This window comes from Motacilla alba, chromosome 3, assembly GCF_015832195.1.
Source record: "Motacilla alba alba isolate MOTALB_02 chromosome 3, Motacilla_alba_V1.0_pri, whole genome shotgun sequence".
Classification (NCBI taxonomy): domain Eukaryota; kingdom Metazoa; phylum Chordata; class Aves; order Passeriformes; family Motacillidae; genus Motacilla; species Motacilla alba.
In genome coordinates, this window is record NC_052018.1 from 106,964,663 (window position 1) to 106,988,167 (window position 23,505).

The following is a 23,505-nucleotide window of genomic DNA, read 5'->3' on the forward strand; positions in this document are numbered from 1 at the left end:
TATATCATAAAACAACTGTTGTCCCGCCTGTTTAGGAACACCGATGGTGTCACCACAATCCCAGCCGTGGGACAGCCTGCATAAAAAGGGACATGTGGTTTGTCATGGCTGAATTCTCTAATTCAAACATAAAATTGGCATTTTAATTTTAACTGCATTCAGTGCAGCATGAAAGGAAAGACACTCAGGTGTGATGAAATTTCTTGGGTCCCTCCAATAGCTGTCCCTTCCAGGTGATGACAGCTATTGCTTTAATGACTTGCCCGTAACAACCAGTCACAATGCTAGCGACAGCATGTTACTAGCACTTACTTAAAATGATAGATGTTAACACTTCTCTGCTCTTTGTGACTCACACTATACCCTAGTCACAGTACTTCAGGAGCTGAATGCACAGCACTAAGTCAAAATGCTGAAGATTGTGGAGCCACTGAGATGCAAAATTAGATAGGTCATTTGAGGAATATTAGGTCAAAAAGAATCCATCCTAAGGAGGTGTCATGGATTAAAGATTAAGGTTCATCCTTTTATCTATTTCACAGAAGAGGAATTTCTTCAGGATTGGGGTGTTTTGCTCTTCCACGTATCTGAAAGCAGCGAAAATAAGCCTTTGATGTTAACTTCTTATAAACAACTCTTTTAATGAGATAGAGATTAGGAAAATACACTCTGATCCAGTTTCAGAGCAACACAGACCATTTTTATGTCCATGCACATGGACAAGCTTCCCCGAGCAGACTCAAGGGGAGGAAGGTATCCTCAGAGGAACAACAATATAGGCATAATGTTAATCACCTGTGACTTCTAACTGCAGAGAGATGTACTTCACTGTGTAAGGTCTAGAAACATAAACGTTGTAAAAAGGAAAACGGCAAAAATTTCTTGTAGAAAAGGAAAGCGAGGATTATATCGCTCCTCGTTTCACAGCAGGTACCTGACCAACTTTAACGACCAGACCATGACCCAAGCCCCTCACAACATGGGTTACACTTGGGCTTTTTAATTACATGAAGTCAGAACTGGTTAGAGATAAAACAGCAGCAATTTATTAAGATGTATCAGCAATAATTGGTAGCCCATCACAAAGAAAAAAGGTTTCTAATTATGAATCTACCTGAGGATGAAATATACTTCAGAAGATTTATAATCCCTTTATCTAGGCCAAAAAGTGTGTGCAAAGAGCATTCTTAACTGAAAGTTTTCCAGTTCTTTCCCAAGAATTAAAAACAAACTTTTCCTGAAAATGTGAATTGATTAATAGCCCTGAGAAGTTGTTACAGCACCTACCTTCAGCATCATCCTGCAGGTCCTCAGGCTGCTCTTCTTTGCTCTTTGTGGGAGATGGAGGCTGGCCTTCTTTAAACATAAAAAAATTATAAATTACATACACTATTTGGAAGTGGTTTCATTGTATCAGATATTACCATGTGTGATTCCACAATTGTATGTTTTATCTTAGCACTCCATTCAGCACTCAATGCTTATCTTTCTGCTATTTAAATAATTACTGCATCATCTCTTATGAAATTTATAATATGGCTGTGTCTTTCAGCCTGGACTGGGCTTTGTCTGACTTTCACAGGACAGAAGTGAAGAAAGCTCATACTGAAATGACATACTGCTTCACAAGCACTACAGAAACAATAATCATAACCCCCAACCAAATAATGTTTTAATTTGTAGTTGTAAGCATATTTATTATACTGTATTATGGAACTGTGGAGAAATAATCTGAACTAAATGATCTTTTTTCTCAGCTCAGTTCTCCATTCACTGTTTTAACGCAACAACAAATGAATACAGACTGAAATTAATAATTAAATTAAAGGTAGGGAAATAAACTTCACAGATTTCACAAATTCACAATTTCACAAATTTCAGAAATTTCTTTAACTTCACAGATTGTGAAGTTAAGGAAATGAAAGCTTTACAAGATAGAAACGTTTGGGTTGAAAAAAATCCATTCCAGCCTTTCAGACAGCGGGCTATATCAGGCTGGAGGAAAGGGAGTAAAAGAAGTAACTGAGGCCAATAAAATGTGAGCTCTCCCTTACTTATATGGACTGGAGCACAGAGTGTTTAATATCAGTTAGTTAAACTTTAAATATTATGAACTTTTTCTACAATATTTTCAGAATATCCTGTCAACACAAATAATGGCATTACTGTTTGTTTGCTATGACACACCTCAAGGCACAAACTGGTAGCAGAGAAAGCCTGTTAATAAAAAGGGAGGCCAAGCTAGAAATTAAGCATAAAAGGTATTCATAAATTAAGACATTTAATGCAAGCAGGTTCCCTAATTAAAACATTCTTTAAACATTGTTGCTTAACCACGAAAGCAGTGACTGACAGACAATTAAAACTCAATTCATTGTGCCTACTGAATGTATTCAACCGTGATGGGAAAATGACTTTCTGTCATTTGACTTTCTGTCAAACCTCTTGATTCCTTGTGGCTAACTGAGGGCTTGGTTGCAGGAGAAGCCTAAAGAAAACATACTTTTGTGTGTGCTGGAAATAAACCTTGACCACTCATAACCAGGAAATTTAGGAAGACACGTGACCTCACATTATTCACCCTTATTGCTGCTGCCATTAGAAAATAAGAATCATGGTATTACTTCAAACTGATTAGCTAATTACCAACTGGGAAAAAACTATCTAGATATGTTTTATAAATTGCTTAAGAGTTTCCCAGGTCTCTCCTGCTGTCACATATATGCCACACAAGCATCTGCTTTTCATGTTGATGGAGTTTTAAACAGCTCTTGACAAGCAGATGCCCAGCTCTCATGAAGGACTTGGCTCTGTTAAGAGCCATAGATTCTCCCCTTTTATCTTCTACCCTTCCACAGTTATACATATATCTAGAACCAAAATGCTGAAAACTTTGAAACAGAAAGTATGAAAGCAGTAAGGATGTGAAAAAGGAACTTGCAGATTCAAGGGGTGGTTGGATTCAATGTCCCTTGTGGGTCCCTTCAATTCAGGCTATTTTATAACTCTACGAATATTGTGTTCATTTAAAAGACAAAGTGGAAGTCAGTCATTGGCTTTGCATGGAGCCTAGGGAACGCAGAAATATTCTCTGCCAACCATACTTATGCCCAAAAAACCCAGAAGAGTCATGGATTGGGAAGGTGGTAGGACAGCTCAAAATGTCAGCACAAGTTCCAAAATTGAGATCTATATGTGAGTAATTAAATTCTATCTCACTTTCTTAATTTTAATAAAGAGCATTTGTCTTTAGGACAATCTTGACAATTTAAGTAGTCAAAATACTGCTTCAAAAGTTTTTACCTCTGTTTTCTGGCTGGTATATCCCTGCCTCTCCCCATGTGACACTCCTTTCTGCCCTTAAGTTTAAAGTCTGACCTAAACTCCTTATGTTTTCATAAAGAGAGCTGGATGTTCCTGCATAGTCACTGGACTGTGATGGGATCAGGGTCACAAGAGACCTTGAAGGAAGTTTGGAAGGAGAGGCAGAGGAATATAGGGAGCTACTCTGCACATGAAAGGAGATGCACTGCACAGAAATCCATATGGAATAGGAGATGTTCACTGAGAACCTCCAGATGAGGGAGGGGAAGTATCAGAAGGCGCTGTGGTGGAAGTCTGTTACAAAGAAACTGGTCAAGATTAACTGGAAGAAGCTTCCTTTGAAAAACTAGCAGAAATCTCCTGCATAGAAACTTTTATCCTCATGAGAGTTCTCTAATCCTGTGTCCTCTCCTTCTCTTGTTCCTCTGGCGTTTCTTCCCCTTATACCTATTCATCATTTCCATTTCATGTCATCCACAAACCCTAAACAGTGATACTTGTTTTAAACAGTAAACTAGGAGGACCAGGAAAAAAAATCCTCTGAACCATTGTCTGACCAAGCTCAGAGGATTTAAGAGTTTGTGGAGGAATTTTGCTACTGTTTTCATTGCAAACATATCACTGCCACTATCCAGAATGGCAAATGACTCAAGAATTGCTCTATTCACACAGACAAAGAGACTGAAGAATTGTTATCATTTCCCCTTCATGTTCAAACTGGCTATTGATAAAAATGAATGAAATACCACCCAGAGGCTCATAAGGTGATGACATTAAAAAAGTAGTCTTAGCCTGTCTTACCATGCACTATTTATTATCAGGGATGGTTCACCCTAATTTTGTGTAAAAAACAGAGATGACTGTGGTAACATTGGCAATAATGATTAGTGCTGCTTATCCTTATCTTGACTAAGGCAATTAATTTCCAGATTTTTTTTCAGTTTGGTTTATGCTTCAGAGAAGTGATATATTTTAGCATAAAATATTCTTTACTCACCTCTCTCTTCACTCAGCTGAGGCCCTTCGTCATTAGCATCACCTGTCAAACAAAAAAAATTGAAAGAAAAAGGTTACTGGGAATACCAGCAAACACCTAAAATGAAATATTCCATATTTCAAATTGCCCATATCTTAGTTTGCCTCCTCCTGTTTAACATTTTGCAGCGAAATCTGGAGTTGGATGGGGAGGAAATGTTTTGATACTGGTTTCTACCCGATACAGGTAATGCAGGACATAAAGACAGGGAAGAAAAGTCTGCACAATTTACAAAATTCTGCAAATAAATTCTGCTGTAGCAGGAACCCCGGAAACAGCAAGCAGGGACAAGCCGGCGTAGTAAACTAAATGTATCAGAAACGTGCAGCTGTAGCTGGAACCTCGGGCTGTCCCAGCAGGCAGGGGCTTTGGGGCTATGGTGCAGTGAAAAACCCAGAGCAATAGCAGAGAAGCGGCAGGGCTGTGCAGCGGCAGCCCAGCTCCTGAGCACGGCTCCTGCAGATCGGGGAAGGGCTCAGGGTGCCCGGTTTTCCCCTGAGAATATGGAATGGCAGGGAGAAGCTCCCTCAGATGGGGAAGAGCTCAGGGTGCTCGGTTTTCCCCTGAGGCACAGAATGGCAGGGAGAGGCTCCCTCGGATGGGGAAGGGCTCAGGGTGCCCGGTTTTCCCCCGAGAATTTGGAATGGCAGGGAGAGGCTCCATCAGATGGGAAGGGGCTCAGGGTGCCCGGTGTTCCCCTGAGAATTTGGAATGGCAGGGAGAGGCTCCCTCGGATGGGGAAGGGCTCAGGGTGCCTGGTTTTGCCCTGAGAACTTGGAATGGCAGGGAGAGGCTCCCTCAGATGGGGAAGGGCTCAGGGTGCTCGGTTTTCCCCTGAGGCACAGAATGGCAGGGAGAGGCTCCCTCGGATGGGGAAGGGCTCAGGGTGCTCGGTTTTCCCCTGAGGCACAGAATGGCAGGGAGAGGCTCCCTCAGATGGGGAAGGGGCTCAGGGTCCTCGGTTTTCCCCTGAGGCACAGAATGGCAGGGAGAGGCTCCCTCAGATGGGGAAGGGGCTCAGGGTGCCCGGTTTTCCTCTGAGAATTTGGAATGGCAGGGAGAGGCTCCCTCAGATGGGAAGGGGCTCAGGGTCCTCGGTTTTCCCCTGAGGCACAGAATGGCAGGGAGAGGCTCCCTCAGATGGGGAAGGGGCTCAGGGTGCCCGGTTTTCCCCTGAGGCACAGAATGGCAGGGAGAGGCTCCCTCAGATCGGGAACGGGGCTCAGGGTGCCCGGTGTTCCCCTGAAGCTCCAGAATGGCAGGGAGAGGTTCCCTCAGATGGGAAGGGCTCAGGATGCCCGGTTTTCCCCTGAGGCTCCAGAATGTCTGGTGAGGGTCCTTGGTTTAGTGAGGTCAGGTGTTGATAAGGTCCCAGTGAATGGGCTGCTTTTACAAGCGGAGCTCCACTCCTGGTAGGAGAAGGCAGCAGTGATGCCTTGTGAAGGCTGACCTAGAACAGAGACTAGACAGAGCTAAAGAATAAAGTAGGGATTTTTTAAGAGGTCTCAACAGAGCCACCTTGGGCACCACAACTTAAAATGGCCCAAAATAGATGACCGGTCACGGGGTCTCACACTTTTAGAAGTTTTGGTCCATTAGCATATTGGAACTAATTGTCCAATTATAGCTTTAGCCCATGAATTCTCATCCTTCTTGTTTTCTCTCTTCAGTCCACCGTTGTTTATGTTCTTGGGCCTAAGATCTGGATCATTTGTCCTTGGTCCCCAGCTAGAGAAGGAATTGTTTTGTCTACCTATTCTGTGAAGAGAGCTTGCCATCCCCTAACATGAAGCCTAGACTTACACACTAAAGCAGAATAGAATCTGAAAAATATAAAAGCTAAAACCAGAGGCATCAGCAGGAGCCGAAACCTCGCAGTGGTGGCGAATTCTGCCCACAGCGAGAGCAGCCTCTCTCCCCCTGGAGAGTGAGAGCTGAGAGCGAGTTAGAGGCTGTGCCCAACCCCTTCCCCCAGCCCAAAATCTCTTGGTAACTCCGGCTTTCCCAAGAGAAAACCCCTCAGGTAAGGGAGTAGCAGCCAGCTGCACCCCTCCTCTGTGGCTACATCCTTTTTCTCTCTTAAGTACCAGTCGTTATTGTTTCTTAGCAACAAATGGGAGAAAAATTCCTAAGCGAAAGAAAACAAAAGGAAAAAATCCTAACTCCCAAAATACAACCTTAAGGAGCTTTGACAAGTAATTTTTAAGATAAGAAAATGAAAAATATTGTTAAAGCCCATGGGAATTCTTTCATTGGCTTCAACAGAGCTAGGAGTTTCAACTGGAGTTCTGCTATTCTTCAACAAACTGCTCAGAAAACATTTGGCAACATAGCGATTATTAATTATTCAGTTTCCAATAACATGTTCTTTCCATGGAAGCATTTATAATGAAACCAGCATGATAAGGTTTCAAATTATTCTAAGATAGCAGACTAAATCAGCAGAATCTTAACATACATATATCACCTGGTCTTCTGTGGAAGTTCTTAATTATAGTTCTGTAAGTGACTTGGAATATGAAATTCCCAAAGCAACAGAATAGTTTCTAAGCTAGTGATAATGGACACAGACAAGAAATCTGATGTTATTAAAAACTAGGGAAGTCATTATGCAATATAATTATGAAGAGGCAAAGACTGCTTTTGTGAACTAATTTTGAATTAAAGGCTGGGGTTTTTTTGGGAAAAAGTACCAAAGGGTTGCTGAAAGGCAATGAAGTCTCTGCATCATTTCTGACAGTGGAAGTTTGGCTTCCAATAACTTGGTGATATGATCTCTGAGGCTCTATTGTGGAGCCTTTGAAAAATTTACCCCAATCTAGGTATGAATCTGAGTTTCACTTTGGCACACAGCAATCCCCAGCCACTTCGTGTGTCTATAATTATTACTCTCACACTATTAATCCATCTGGTGGAAGCATTTCCCTGTTAAATATAAAACATTCTCCTTCACTGGCCTTGGTGTGGCTGGCTGAAGTGATAAACACCATGTTGAGCTGACAGAGCTCTATGCCAATACCAATTATTTGAGATAAAAACTAGTGGTTTAGAAGTCTATTGCCAAAATGCATTCACTTACCCCATGAAAAAATGATATTAAGGGCAGTTTCTTGGTTACTAGCTCTGACCAAGTAAAGGTATTTTTTTCACTGAAGCTCTACGTGTCTAATATAAAGCAAAATCCATGCCAGTATTACCATAAATTAGATTTGTTATACCTAGTTTTGTTTTTCTTCTGTTTGTTTAGTCTTTTTATTTTTAATTTTTTTTATTTTCCTATATAATTTCTTACCTCATCTAGAGGAAGCCTTTGAAAGGTTTGTTTTGGTTTGAAATATCCAACACAGACAGTCAATCCCAAAGAAAAATTGGATAAAACCACAGGAGAACCTTAGAGTGAATCTTTGACAGCAGCAAACATTTCCTTCAATACATATTGTCAATATTTCCTCTCCAAACTCCCCCGCTGGAAAGACCAGAGGTGAGATCCTCTGTACCTCTCACCCTCACTTGAGAGCTGTTGAAAAATAATTGACCAGCAAAACATGCTCTAGTATGTGTACACCTCTACCCACACTTGGTTACTCCTCTGGCCAGAGAAGCAGAACATGACCTTTCACATCACTCCCCCATTAAAGCCCAGGATTTTAGGAAGTTCTACCAAGATGACTTTGCTAGAAAAGGAATGACTGACCTTGCAGTCTGGAGTGAGAGGAAAACTGACAGCGACTACCAGAAAGGGTCAGCTCGTCCCCAGGAAAAGTCACATCAGTATTTAGAAGGCTTAGGAGGCAAGAAAACCTTCTAATCCAAAATGTGTGCAAAATTTTCCAGTTTATAAATGCAGGTATACTACATAAAATTAAGGTATTAAATGGGTGATGTGCGGGAGAAGTTTCCACTCAAGTACAAAATAATTTACAGTTGAAAGTCAACCTATGATTGAAAGTGTCTCTCCAACTCCCAGGCTATCAAGGCAACTATATCTCTAAAGATCAGAGAGCTTTACATTTGGGAGCAAGGTGCTCAAAGCACAAGCTTTTGTGTAAGCCACAGGCTCCCTGTTGGGGTCATGCACTGAGTGATACCTGTGGCTCTTTCATTGCCCTCTCCCTTGTTACCTGCCGAGCTTTGGGAAATGGATTTATTACACCATATCTGCTCTTACTGACACAGGAGAAGGGGATGCCTGCTGTCAGATCCTTTTGTTTTGCCTTTTGCCTTGCTGGTCAGGTTGTTTCCCTGTCTCCCTAGTCGTGGCATACAAGCAAACACAAGCCAGATGGCTAAAATCATCAATCTGCATTAAGATTTACGTTAGGAACAGAGAGGTGAAAGGCTCTAAATACCACCACTAATCCCCAAAGCCATTAAACCACCTCCTCCTTGTTGCTCACGCTTCCATTTGCATTCTCCTTCATGTTAACATGCAGAAAATTAGCACTGTACAAACACTGCACATTGAAAAACCCTTACATGAGAACCAAATCTGTGCTGCAGGAGGCTGCTGCTTCATCTGCCTTCAGGTCCTGCATCCTGCTGGCACTCCCCAACAGCATTGCATGCTGCTGGCTCCTCCCTGCCTTCCTCTAATCTTCCCTCAGCTGCCTAATTGCATCCTTCAGGATTTTTATTTTTACTGAGCATTTTCTGCAGTTTCCTGATTTCCAGATGTTACCCAATTTCTAGTTAACCTACATGTCTCAGTCTGCTCCTCCTTGCAACTGTGGCTTCACGTCCTGACCACAACCAGGGGAGAACTGGGAGGACACTGTGGGAATCGTTAAAAATCCCCTCTGCAGCTTGCTTGAACATTCCCCTCTGCCAAAGAGAGCAATGAGATGGGCAGAGCTGCACAGGAGGCTGAAATGACAAGTTGTGATCATAGTGTTGATGTCTTAAAATAAAAGCTCAAACCAAAGGAAACCCCCACAAAATTTCAGCACTGAAAGCTTCAGCCATCCTCTTGAGCTTACTTGAAATGTAAATATAGGTGTCTGGTTTGAAGTGTTTCTACTGTCAAGCATTTCCCTAGCAAGTATTCCATTATCTGCCTGCACTTTTTCCATTGGGATTCCAGAGGAGAAACAGTGCAGCAGTCTCACACCTTGGAGGAAAATGGATCCCATTTCAGGTCAGTCTTGAAAAACGTTTTGTGTCCAGTCTCAGAGCAGCCAGCAGTGTGGGCAAGGATACCCACCTGAGGCAAACCATCTAAACCATGATAATACCAGGTTTCCAGCAGCTGAAAAGACCAAGCAGGTTCTCACTGTTTGTATTTCTCTCTCCCACACCTTTCTTTCCAAAATTTTGTCTTGAAGCTTCAAACACCTGTCTCCATGATCACCTTCACAGGCTTGGGGAGATTTATAATTGTATTTTGTTTCACCTATTTACAATACCTAGTAACTGAAAAATCACCACTTTTGGTGGCTTGCAACCACTGCTGATACCCAAAATGAGCTTCACGACAGTGGACAGGCTTTATGTCCACCTCAGCATAAGAGTTGTTGTAGCACGGTGAGCCACACAGGAAGGTTTCTTGAGGCCCAAACATACATATGAGGTTTGCAATAACCTTAAGTTATTTTGGTTGTTTTGATTCCTCCAACTCAGTTCTCCACTGGGTAAATGTGACAGAAAGTAGCAAAAAAAAAAAAGGACGGTATTTTCTTTGAGGAAAAGCAGGTTTGGAAATCTCTGGCAGATGAGATCAACTAAAGCAGGCCTGACTCTTTTCTCCTCTCCTAGTAAAAAGTTATATTTTCTATAAAATCTTTCCTCATCCTCAGTGCTCCTAAGATGAAGGAAAAAAAAAAGAAAAAGATAAAACAAATAGATATTAAAAAAAAAAAAGTGCATTCTTCTGCTTTGGAAGTAAAAATAGGACATATTTTGGTCCTATTTCTATCCTTTCATCATGCAATCCTGCATACAGGGCATACTACCTGATACTGAGCAAGTTTCATTAATTTTTTTTTGGTCTAATTGTAAAGAAACTTCCACTGATATACTCTGTACATCCTGGCCATACTGCAAGCAGTAGTGCCAATTTCCTTCCTGTGTTGCTTAGTTACACCAGTCTCACAACACTGGAGCCTCACAGAATGCAGAATGTGTTTGTAGTTTTTGAAACCATATCAAATAGAAATTTTCACTACCAATCTCCTAAAAAGCTAAGGCACTGTGGCTTTTTTGTCATCACATCGATGACCTCTTTTATGAACTGTATCACCTGATCTGCTGTAAAACACATACCACACCAACCATATGAACCTCAGCTGCACACAAAGACTGTGCAGTAACTGCTCTTCCCACAGTGAGGGAACTGGACAACCTTAGTCCAGTGAAGGAAATGGCACTCACACCGGGATCAGATTTGGACTTCTATTTTCCAGATGCTTCAACCTTACATTAAAGGAACAAGACACTCCCTGGGGAAACAGGTATCAAGTTTCAAAAAACCAAAAAATAAAACCCAACAAATTCAGTATTTCCTCTCTGGCCTGAAATACTGAAAATAACAAAGTTTTGTTCACACAAGTGCTACATTGGATGTTAATCTCATATTAGATTAACAACACACACAAAATGGCACGTTTTGCATAAGGTCATACATTTGCAAATGCTTCTAACAACAAGCTTCTAACAACATCTCACCAGTAGCCTATGGCAGAGGCAACCAAATGAGACAACCCCAAATTTAACTGCTTCCTTGGAAATAAGAAGCAGTTGAGCACATGAAGTCATTTGGAGCCTGTGGCCAGAGAGGACAGGATATTTTTGATGATGACATAAAATGCATTTGGAATGCTCTAATGAGATGCCACAATTCCCAACAGAGTAGGAAGAAAAGATCCCTGATCAAAGATGTATTCACATAATGTATTATGCAGAAAAAGCTGCTTGCTGATATTCTGGTGCAGGCATCCATGTGTGAAGGGCTGAGTACAGAAGAGAACAGCAACACACTTCTCTATCTCAGTCACTCCCTGAGCCTAAGGTTACACATAGGCCACAAAGATTAATAGCTGTTGTTGCACCAGTCTGGTGTTGGTTCAGCTAATCCTTCTTTAAACTGTATTTAAGACCTACAGGCTCTGCAGCACCTTGTATCAAGTACTCTTAGACCCTAACTGTGCGTTGAGTGAAAAACTACTTCCTTTTGCTTGTTTTCATCCAGATTCATAATTCCCTGGAACACCTTGCACTCCTTGTGTTACAAGAGATGGTAAATATCCACTGCATATTCACCTTTCTAATTACCAGGCTCATCATCTTCCTGTGCTCCCCATGCTGTTGTCATGCACAGCATCCTGATCCTTGTGTCTAAATGACCCTTGTGCCTTCAAGGGCATCCTCATCCACCTGCCACTTTGCTGTTTCAATGCAGCTGCTATCCAGGTGTCTCTCAGGAACTGGAAAGCTCATGGATTTGGAATGAGTGGAGAAATACATAGAAACAACCATTTTCCCAGACTTCTGGAATGGATTGTAGGCTCTGTTGTCAGTCTCACAGAAGGAGACAAAAAAAAATCCCTTCAAGATGCAAAGAAACAAAGAAGATGAGGCTCCATTTAGCAAAGCAAAAGCTCCTGACAACAGCACTTAAATAGGTTATGGTCCCATTGCTGATCCATGCCCTGCTCCAAGCTGTGACACTGCTGCCAGCAGGAACGAGGAGGTAAATGGTTTTCCAGGCCATAGTGCAGACAGTATGACAAATCTCTCTCAAACCATGTTTTTAGACGACCAGTACTTGCAACACACAAAGTCTAGAGCAAGTCTCTGTCAGCAGTTGGCCACAGAATAATTCTGACAAGATCGTATCAGGAAGTTTTATTATGATTCAAAAGGAAGTGGGAAACTACCCATAAACTTTTTTTAAGGTTCTGGAAACTCACTGCCACGTTGGAAGGTGCTGGGAACCCTTTCTTGATCTGCATATCTGCTAAGATGCTGAAAACAGTATCTGAACCGTCAACTATGTACTCTGTCCCTCAAGCATCACTCCTGAGCCGCTGTTTGATCACTCTCCTGCACTACATTGAGATGTTGGCAAAATGGGCAAAACAGACCAAGGAGTGGTAGGACTGGCACAGTCTTTACCCTGGCGAATAAATACATACACAAAATGTTGGTTTACAGTTTTATGAACACATTTAGCTTTAAGTGATCTTGAGATTTTCTGAGGTAAGTTGTTTTCAGACACATTTCAAAATGGACAAGTACTTGAAACATTGTGGTTATTTTAAACTTCTGGATTGAGAAAAAATTTTACAGCAACCTAGTTACACTGTAGGGTACTTGGTCAGGGTCTGAAGGTGCTGTGGGAGAGAACTAGAGCAAAGCCAATATCCTATTTTAGTGCACAGGCTCCTCCAGCTCCCCCAGATGGGCAGTGCTTCCTTGGAAGCCTCCACTGCTGAGGGCCAAGGAACCATCAGGGGAAACAGCGCAGCTGTGCTTCTCCCGAGCTGTTTGGAATCAAATCCTTCAACATGGGGCCTTGCAGGAGCCATCTGAGCATGACATATTCCTGTATAAAGACAGTTCAAAGGGATACAGAGAGCATTTCGCACCACATGAAAACATCAGTGTGCCGTAATTTCTCCGAACTGACTGCTGTCTTCCACCCACCAAAAAATCCTCACTCATCCCCGCCTCAACACAAGACTTCCACGAGACTTGAAATCTGAGGGGAATGTTAAATGCTGGCATGGAATCCAGGGCAGGCTGGATGGCTATGACTGCATAAATACCCTGCTAGGGGTACCCTGCTAAGCTTTCAACGGCTTGATACACAGCTCTGGAAAGGAAAGGGATGCGTGGTCATAGCACAGTCACTATCTGAAAAGCCAAGCAGGATCTCCAAGGGACAAGAGAAAAGTTTAATGAGGCAGAGAAATCAGAGTCCCCTAAGCAAACCAATACAACAGCTCCATCAGAACTATGGGGTTACGGAAGCAAGACAGCAAACAGCACCTCGCAAGCTTTGTGAGGGAAAGCAAAGCAGTGAAGAAAGTAATACAATGGTCTGAATGCTTCCAGTTTCACCCTGTGAGATTACAGGAGTTCATCTGCTGTGAAGACAACAAATTGGAAAACTTGCACGGAGACAGGAAAAGCAGCTGCAACCAAACCCTTCAGGATGGCCCTTATTGATCAGGAGAAGAAAGCCAAAGAGATACCAAACTCCTCCAAATCTTACTTCCTAAGGGACATTTCTGTGGGGCCCCCTTTGTACTCCAGCCTGAACCAGTCAGAAAACCAAAGCCTTGTGACTTATGAGGCAAATCACTGCCCAGGTGAAACCTCCCATAAAGGATATTGGGCACTTCCAGTTAACTACTTGGCATCTCTCCACAGAGTAAAATAAAGCCCATGAAAAATATTTTGTGGAATACATTCCAGGTGATGAATTATGGAAACGAATTGGCTCATGAACGCTGCAAATGCAAACAGAGAGGCTAAATTTATCAGATGAATTATCCATTTGATACTGGATTACCTGCTAAGGGCTAACTTACGACTCCTTTGCTCGTGCAGAGGACTGCTCCAGCCCCAGTGCAGTCTGCCATAGTAAGCAGAGAGAGCGATGCCTCTCAATACCAGCACAGAAATTACAGCCCCTGCTTAGGAGTTGGCTCACGTATTAGTGCAGAGATTGGCCTTTTTAATACAAAGGCCTTCATTCAGCCATTTAGACAGTTTCCAATTTGATTCCAAGCCTGGGAGATCTTTTAACAATGAATTTCCTCCGCAATTGTAATATATTTGCACATTTTATGCACAAGCGGGATGCTGCGCACCCTCCTGAAGTAATAGGAGAATTATTATAAGGCAGTAGCTCTCATCCATATGGTTTGGGTAGGGGAGACAGTGTTTTCATCAACCAGGATGAAAGCAGAAAATGCATTAAATATCATAGCCTGTAACAGAGGGAAGAAAGTTTTTTCAAGATGAAGCAATTTCTCTCTTTTTCCTGACACCAACTGATACTGGCTCAAAAAAGAAAAAAAAAACCCCAACAAAAAACCCCCTAACAACAACAACAACCAACTCCTGGGCTCAGCATCCTTTCATAAGCTCTAAAAGGACACGAGTCTAAAAGCATGCACCTTCCATCTGTAAACTGGCTTAATGACAGTGCAAATGTCCTTTCTCCAAAAATTTTTGCAATGTTTTAGTGAAGTAATTTTGTTACTCTGTTTAAAATAGCAAGAAGTAATATAGCCTTGGATGCTGCAGCTTCACAGGACATCCCTTTTATAGCCCTACTTCTATCTAAAAAACATTTTCAGAAAAAAAATGTTTCTCCTCTCCAATCCACTGGTAACAGGTGGTAGATTTAGAAATACTTTAAGCATTACAATTGAAGATAAACCGTTTATAGTATATGACAGCCACCATGAAAAATAAGCATTTGCCAAAGGTCCTTACAAGATTATCTGTCTGACATATTAAGTAGCTTTGTGTACACAGAACACAGGAAGAAAAGAAAAAAAGGTATCTTTGCCCCAGCTGGCAACTGTTTACAAATGCTCTTAATTCTCCTTCTATGTATAGAATCCTAGAAGTATGAATCACTCCAAGGTAAATGTTGGCAAATCTAGCTTTTCAAGGGGGATTCAATTTTCTGATAAGTCTTATAAATATGTTTAGTTAGTAAGAAAAGTAATGCCTGATGTCTGGACTCCACAGAGTTCTATTATAAGAAACAATGCATTCCAAAAGAAAAAAATTATCTAAGTAGCTGCTCCTTTCCCAGAAAACTCACTCATACTACTAATAGCAATGAATCCAGCAATGTAAGACCTACACATATGAGCCAGAACTGCAGGCAAAGATATTTTATTTGCCTGAAAGACATTCTCTCAGTTTAAGTAGAATGTTCCAACACAGGTGAAGGGAGAATAGCTGGGCTATGTCATTACACAAAGAGATAGGACTCCATTCATAGAAAGAAAAAAGCCATCACTGTGGCAATGTTTAATACATTAAAACAGTGATCCATCGTAAGCAAATGAAGTTGTCCTTTCTACTGTTCTTTTCTTACTAGAGTATACAAAATCTTCTCAGCAAAACCCCAGAGGACCAATAGAAAATTCTGCCTTGACAAGGACCCTTTACTTAACCAAACCAGGACTTTTCTGGACAACATTGACATGAGAACCTATGTCTGAATCAAAGATAAACGGTGCTCTGCTCTCTCTTGGAGCATGCTGGATCTGGATCTGGTTGTGTAATCACTGAGATTGAATCAGAAATGCTGAGACAGTTACAATTGCTCAGTTACTGCACAACTTTCCTGCACGCTAAGACATGACATTACTTTGAAGCCTATCTCTTCTCCCCATATATTTAAAGTTTGAAAATGACAAGACTCTTGGCAGTTGTCTTGATATCAATATTATTACTTGACTAATTTCTTCGGCATTCTACTTGCAAAATAGGCCTAATGATATGTTCAACTAATGGAACAATTTCCCTATATCTATATTCCACTTACTCTAATGCACTGAGGTGTAATTCTAGCTTCATTTCATTACCACATTCATTACCTAGCTCAAGCACTTCCATGTCTTTTTGGATTTATTAATGCAGTGGGTTTAAAGTAATAACTATTTATGTATATAACTCTATGAATATATTCTTCTTTCTAAGCATTTTTGTCCACATCTATTAAAGCAGATATATTTCACAACGTTTCTGAATGCAAGATGCACTTTTAAAATGCCTCGATGTTTTTTCCCCAAGCTTGAAGCAATACTTCAGTGTTATTCTCTCCCGTGAGTGTTTAGATAGTGTCCCATCAATTTAAATTTAGGGCAAGTCTATCCTTAAATACTTTAATATCACTAAATTAATAGATTTCCTTTAAACCCAAACAAAACCATCAGTTTCATTAATTTCTTCCACAGTAGAAATATCAGGAATTTACTGCCAAAGGCAGAGGCAGTTGCTACCTCCTTGACACAGAACCATGTTAGCTAAGTCTTCTGTGCAGGAAACCAGTCCTGCAGAGAGATGGGATACTGACCATTTCTCCAGTGACACTACAGGAGAGTGATCTGGGAAAAAAAGTCCTGCCTCTCTCTGTCTCCTCACAAGTTGAAGATCTAAAGACATTAAAAATAAAACACTAAAATAAAAGCTTCCTGAATCCCTGGCTAGTGATCCACCCACAGGAAATCCTTCACTGCATCAGGAATAAAGTTCTAGAGCTGAACAGGTCCCTTTTAGGGCTCTGGCTAATCAGACAGCAGATGCCCAATAACATTAAGGAATATCAAAATCAGAATCATTAATTATGAGAAAATTGCAACCAGGAGTCCATGAAAATAGGTCCAAAGGCATTTTATTAATCTAATCCTACAATAATCTGTCTAAATTTTGGCTACTGAGAACTAAACTTTCTCTGGACAGTTGTAAATTTTGGATGAACCTTTTTTATAGCCGCATATGCGGAACACTGGATTTAGAGGTCCCTACCATGATCACCTGTCTGTGGTCACATATCAGAATCCCAATTTTTGTTTGACAAAAATAAAAAATCAGAATCCAAATTTTCATTTGACAAAAAAAAAACCCCATAAAACCTTTGCATACATGAGAATAAACATACTTTTAAAACTATGGTACGGCAGATATCTACATAATGTGGTGTCATGAAATTATATGTTTTCCTATAACAAAAGACCCAGCCGCACAGGTTCTTTGTAGACAGGAGTTCAATAATGTCAGGTTTAAAAAAAATAAATCCAAATGAAATAAATCTTCCGCTTTGCTGTCTTTCTGCCTTTGGGCTTGTCATGATACAGCTCTGAAGCATCTTCTTGTTTCTCATACTTTCAAACCTGGGTGGGTTTTACATTTATGGAAATAATACCAGGCTTCACACCACAATTTCCAAGGCCTTAGAGATGAAAGTGAGCATTAATGATCTTGACTTGTTGACAAATTGATGCTACATTCTTCTCTCACCTAATCTGAAGGGCAGTTACAAAGCCAGCAACAGTAGGTACTGCCACTTTATCCTTTGGGTTGGGTACACCGATAAAAAAATAAAATCACTCAATGAATGGATTAGATATGAATGCAGCTTCTTGAAATGCATGTTCAGTGTGCTCCAGACAAGAATATTATTAAGTGGTTAGACATCATTTGATGCTACCTGAATAATTCAATAGGTCTTTAAGTTTCAGCTGCCAATCACTGCAAACGGGCGATTACAAAGTCATCTACAAAAAAGCTTTGTTCTAGTGAGATGAGACAAAAATATCACAATTTCCATGCTACCAGACAAAGTAAAAGGAAAAAACCACTAAGGTTACAGTGACAACATAGTCAGTCCTGTGAAATTAATGAAACTCTGAACCAAGTTCTGCTTCCTGTAACTCCAGGGCCATTTCCACTAGAGAGACAGCATGGGGAGTATTGGGAGATAAAACAAAACACTAAAATCTGGATCTTTTCACACATAGTTGGACTGATGTAAGTACAAAGCAAAATAAAATGGGAGGGGTTTTAGGGCTGATAAAATTACGGAGAGCAGATTTCTAATGATGTGTGATAAAAATAAATCACAGGTTTATCGGAGGAGGGGGATTAGCAAATTTACCGTCCACCAGGTTTCCTTAAATCTAGAAAGCAACCTCCTGTGTGAAATCCAAGATGAATGGCTAACATTTCCCAAGTGCTCCGCTGAGAGCCATCTTTCTCCCATTCATTCTTACACTGGGACAGCTCAAGTTTAAAGTCCTCATTCAGACACAGCTGGGCTCTAACCTCTGTGGTATCTTTTCAGACCCAGAGAAACCCTACCAGCATTGTTAATGAAAGACCAAAGTGTGTACAAAGTGTATGGAAAAGCAATATACACTAGGAGCTATATACATTAGTGCAGATAATTTCCTTCTCAAGAGTCAAGAGAACCAGCGCCACGCACCAAGTTTTGGGAAAAGATACACATACAGCATGGAATGAAGAGATTAGCTGTGCTGAGCATACAAAAGCAGTGTTAGACGTAGCTTAAATGGTTCACAGATTTTAAATGTCTGCATTTGTCCAAGATCAGAGCCTCTATGTGCAGCTGATCTTTAAAGAAAGTTCACATTTCAGTATTTGGCTTTGGAAAGAAGCAAAGATGCCAACTGTTGCATTTTTTCTGCGTGCTTTTTTAAAGTCAAATGGTGCTTGATTACTGTACCTACCAAGAGGGAAAAACTCGCCCATTTTCTTCTTGAAAATTTTGTAGTCAACCTCCAAAAAGACGCAGAAGATGATACGATCCACCTGTAAGAAACAAAATGATTCACAGTGAAAGCATCACAATCTACCACGCTGGCAATAGTCAATAAGGGTAAAGAAACTTTTAAGCCAATGTGCTTTTATGCTTCAGGCAAACAAGAAAACAGGGCTTCATGTCTTGAATTTATTGTACATCTGTGTTGTAATTTATAATATAACCTTTGCAATCACAGCTCACAACTGTATTCTTTGTTAACTGCCTCTTGTTTATGCAAACTGCTCTCGAGCACAGTATAAATGACTTCGGCATTCCAGATGAGAACTGGGATGCAATGTTTGATGAAAAAGTCACGAGGGGACTTCTAATAAGCATACAGAAGAGTAAATGGGTAAGCAAGGAGCTCTTTTTCCAATCCTTGTCCAACAAACCTATTTGCAAACCCATTTAGTATTTTAAAACGGCTTTAAAAGGTTTCATGTGGTTTTAATTTACATGAAACCACTTATTCTCGCTGTACTACAAATAGAATGCAGCAGAAACACAAAAGCTGATTAGATGACAGGTAGCACACAGGGTAAATAAAACATTTAATATGCCATCTACTTAGCGAGGCTGAGCATATCAATGAAACCACAGCCCATAATGTATGCACCACCCACCAACGAGTTCAGATAAATTCTTTTGGGAGATCACTGTATGTGAAAAGCTTTTCTGAAACAGACCAAAAATAATTAAAAAGCTAAATAAAACAAAACCAAGAAATCTAAAGCCTTTAAGGCTAAAAAACACCCACACTGGACTTCAGCCTTGCAGTACCTTTGTGTTATTTATTTGCATTTCCCAGCACAAAATGCCTCTGTAGCCAAAACCCAGCTTGGAGGGGTGCTGTGGAAAACAAAAAGACCCTCTTACAGCTGAGCTGAGGGACCTACAACCCAGTAATCATTTCTTTCTCTGAAGTGCATAAGAGGTTAACCACAATGGGATGAAGCCCAAGCAATAGGAAACTTGGCATCTTATGCTGTCATGGTGTCTCCACGGGCAATAGGACAATCTGTCACAGCAGAACTCCTCAGGAGTGCCTTTGCATGTGCTAGAAAAATCATCATAAGCTTCCCCCCTGCAGGGAAACTGTGAGAGGAATGCTCTCAAGATGTAAATTCTTTCCCTTATCTTCAGTAGAAAATGCTGTCCTTTTGCTGCAGCTGGTCTTAGAAGTGAAGTCCAAGCCTTGGCTTCAAAGACACCGTTATGCTGAACAGTTCAGGACATCAGTTTTGAGCTCCCTTCAGCACAGCCTGGTAGAATCCAGAAAGGAATGAGAGCAGGCAAGCGCAGGTTATGCTGGAAAATACCAGCAGCTACTAACAAGGACATCTGGGAACAAAAGGTGATGACAAAACCTTGGCTGGGATGATGTCATCTGAATGATTAGACTAGGTATGTAATACCACAACTAGCAATAGTGCAAGGGGCAATGGCCTCAAGTTGCACGAGGGGAGGTTCAGGTTTGATACTTGGAAAAATTTCTTCATTGAATGAGTGGTTAAGCACTAGAACAGGTTCCCCAGGGATGTGATGGAGTTCCCATCCCTAGAAATGATAAAAAAAAATGAGTATACGTGGCACTTCGCAACATGGGTTAATGGGAAAAGTGGAATTCACTCAAAGGTTGAACGTGAAGACCTTGGAGATCTCCAACCATACTGATTCTATGACACTCTATGAGACTGAAGGTACAAGCTATGTCAGTGTTAAGAAGAAGGCTTGTGAGCAGGAGAGAAGGCAGCAGAGCAGGGAAGCCTTTGAGCAGATTTTTCAGCAAGAAAACTGCCTGCTGCTGTCTGCTCATATGATGCTTACAGAGCCAAGCTGTTCTGTGCATCCCTCGTAAACAAACCAGGCTGGATCTCAAAAATATTCTGGACCATGGCATCAGCTACTCTTATAAAGGGATATAATAAAAACCTCAAATACCAGTTGTGGGTTCAAGCCAAAAAGCCATACTCACAAATTCATAACGTAAAGCATCATTGCCAAGAAGTGTTGCATTTTACCTACATGAGATTTGACATGATCTCTAAGGTCCCTACCAACTCAAACTATTCTAAAATTCTATGGTTCTGCCTAAGTTGGCTGTTTCCAGGAGGGAGGTTTTAATCAGCAAGTGCTTAAATTGCATTTCTCATGAAAATCGGATCAGGATATTTCTGGGGTGTTGCTAGATTGTCATCTTCCCTCTCTGCCTTGCAGACTTTCAAGCATTTAAAGTGATAGGCCCAATGAACCAGAACAGACAAAAGAGCAAGGACAGAAATGTATAAAGCAGAGGAGGAAGGATATTCCCATACAGAGAAGTTTCTGAGTCTCTGCACAGTCCCATATTCTCTGCTGAAAATCCTACAGAAATTTGCCTCATTCTGTATAGTCCAACTTCTCAAGGTGTTCCCTTGACTTTTATTTTTTCAGCGCAGCTTGCAATAATAAAATTTCTCCAAGAGAATTTCTACTACTTCTAATATAATTCCTTAATTTAAAAATAGGGAATCTCTCTAGAATTGGCAGACTATTTCAAAATTTCTAGCCTCCTGACTGTACACATCCTATATATAAACCTGTTCCATTTCTTCTTGATGTGAGAAAAACTGCTCTGTTTTTAAGTATGCATAAGATATTGTGATGGCAACTGAAATCCTGTGTTTCTCTGATTGCATGACATGTGTTGGCAGATAGTAAATCTGAAATTAACCCCCATTCTATCACTCTGCCAGTCACTGGCTATTTTATCTAACATCCCCAGCTAAAACAACTTGAGATTATGTAGGGAAAGCAACCCTTGTCCTCACTATGCCCATTCCAGCTACAATAAGGAAATCCAAGTGACTATCAACCTACTTTTCCTGCTGGCCCACAAAAGCTCAGCAGGATTTTTGGGACATGCGGTTAGGAAAGCCACTCCTTATTCAACAAGGAAATCTCTCCTCTCATATGGCCTGGAAATGCCAGCTTCATTAGAGTGTCACACCACCCGTTTAGGGAGGCTGAGGAATAGCCCCTGTGGACTCTCCCAGTAGTGCCCAGATGAGACTCCCAGTGCCTTTTGCAGATGCCCAGCTCCTCCCCTGCTGACCGAGCACCACTCAGCTGCAAGAGAACTGTAAAGGAGTTCCAGGTTGAGGGTATTAAAGCTCATCCCTGACTGACAGCTCTTTTTTGAAGGCTGGTATTAAAATCAGCCATGCCCTGTCAGAGCCTGATTAAATTCTGCTCACTTTGCAGCTATGAATAGGTGGATCAAAGAACCCCAAAATCAAGAGCACTGCAGCACAGGAAGAAGGGAGTTAAAATGCATGAGCTGTTCACTTAGGCACCTTCACAGCTCAAGGCTGTGAGTACATTTGATTGTTTTGGCACTTTTTTTTTTTTACCTTGGGCCCTGCTTGCCTTGCTTTATTTAATTTTGATGGGAATAACTTCCAGGTGTTTTTGTTAGCAGCACCTGATAAGAATTAGTAAACTTCTACAGGGCTTACAGGACTCAGGCTATTTTTTTAGAATCACAGAATGGTTTGGGTTGGAAGTGACCTCAAAGATAATCCAGTTCCAATTCCCTCATCATGGGCAAGAACACCTTCCACTAGATCTGATTCCTCCAAGCCCCACTCAGACTGGCCTTGGACACATTTTTTGCAGTAGAATGGACCCTAACACCAGAGTTTTAGAAGGACAGAGCCATATCTCATGAACTGAAAACATCTCCACTGGTATTTTCAATTAATGAGATATGGGTGTAAAAGCACAGTTGGTCTAATAGCAGCACTGATCTTAGTGCAAAGAAAATGGCAAAGATATTTCTTCCTGGTTTTTGATCTTTGTTAGCTGGTGGCTTTGAGAGCGCTTTACATGTGAGTTTTCAATTTATTGGTGAATTCACTCACAGACCAGTGGGAGCTCCATGGAAGGCTGGGCAGGTGGGTGCTCAGGGACATGCGTAGGAATGATGGAAAGCTGCTGAGAGTCCCTTACACTTGTCCCAAAGGGCCCTGCCCTCTACTGCAGTGTGTGGGAGGACACTGCATGTTTACATGCACATCTCTGCATGCAGCTGCTGCTATGGTAGGAATTTATAGCTGTATCTATATAAAAAAGACAGAGAGCGATTTCTTACAAGGACATATAGAGATAGGATTAGGGGGAATGGTTTTAAACTAAAAGAGAAGAGATGAAGATTAGCTGTTAGGAAGAAATTCCTTACAATGAGGGTGGTGGCAGCCCTGGCACTGGCTGCCCAGAGAAGCTGTGGTTGCCCCATCCCTGGAAGTGTTTAAGGCCAGGCTGGATGGGTCTCTCAGTAACCTGGTCTAGTGGAAGGTGTTCCTGGCTGTGGCAGGGGGGCTGTAATGAGATGAACTTCAATGTCCCTTCCTACCCAAGCCTGTCTGTGATACATTTTAGCATCAAACAAATCTATGTTTTTATCTCAGCTCTTTTGCTGTGGTCTTGGGCAGGTTGTGTGATTCCTCTGGCTTCATTTCCCTATCTGCTTCTGGGACAGGAACACCTGGCTGTGCACCTATACACTGCTTTAAAGAGTTACTGCCAAGCACAATCCCCAGGACATGCCAAATGCTTTCATAGATACAGCTGTATGTATACCCAAATAACGAGCTGGATATATCAAACACAGATCTGAAGCAAAACACTGATCAAAAGGCTTTCTAGACTATTTCATATAATGAGTGTTTCCATGTATTGCCACCCCGTGTCCTAACAAAATAACAGCTTGCAATGAAAACAAACCCAAGTATGTTTCAGCACTCCCAAGTATTTCATGCATGTCTCCAGCACCAAGACATTTACCTAGCAGGAAGTGACTGTTTTTATATGCGTC

General features: G+C 41.3%; 1 protein-coding gene across 7 annotated transcripts in view; it reads right to left on the reverse strand.

Moving 5' to 3' along the window:
• MACROD2 (mono-ADP ribosylhydrolase 2) overlaps window positions 1-23,505 on the reverse strand; it is an 844,207-nt gene that overhangs the window by 61,397 nt on the left and 759,305 nt on the right. For 5 of the 7 annotated variants that reach the window (XM_038130847.1, XM_038130848.1, XM_038130845.1 and 2 more), the window contains 3 exons: window positions 18,577-18,658; window positions 4,322-4,363; window positions 1,288-1,356 (listed from right to left, as the gene is read on the reverse strand). In XM_038130847.1, coding sequence (XP_037986775.1) covers window positions 1,288-1,356; window positions 4,322-4,363; window positions 18,577-18,658 — 193 coding nt within the window. The remainder of the gene's footprint in view (window positions 1-1,287; window positions 1,357-4,321; window positions 4,364-18,576; window positions 18,659-23,505) is intronic. The other 2 variants (XM_038130850.1, XM_038130846.1) reach the window with 1 other exon arrangement.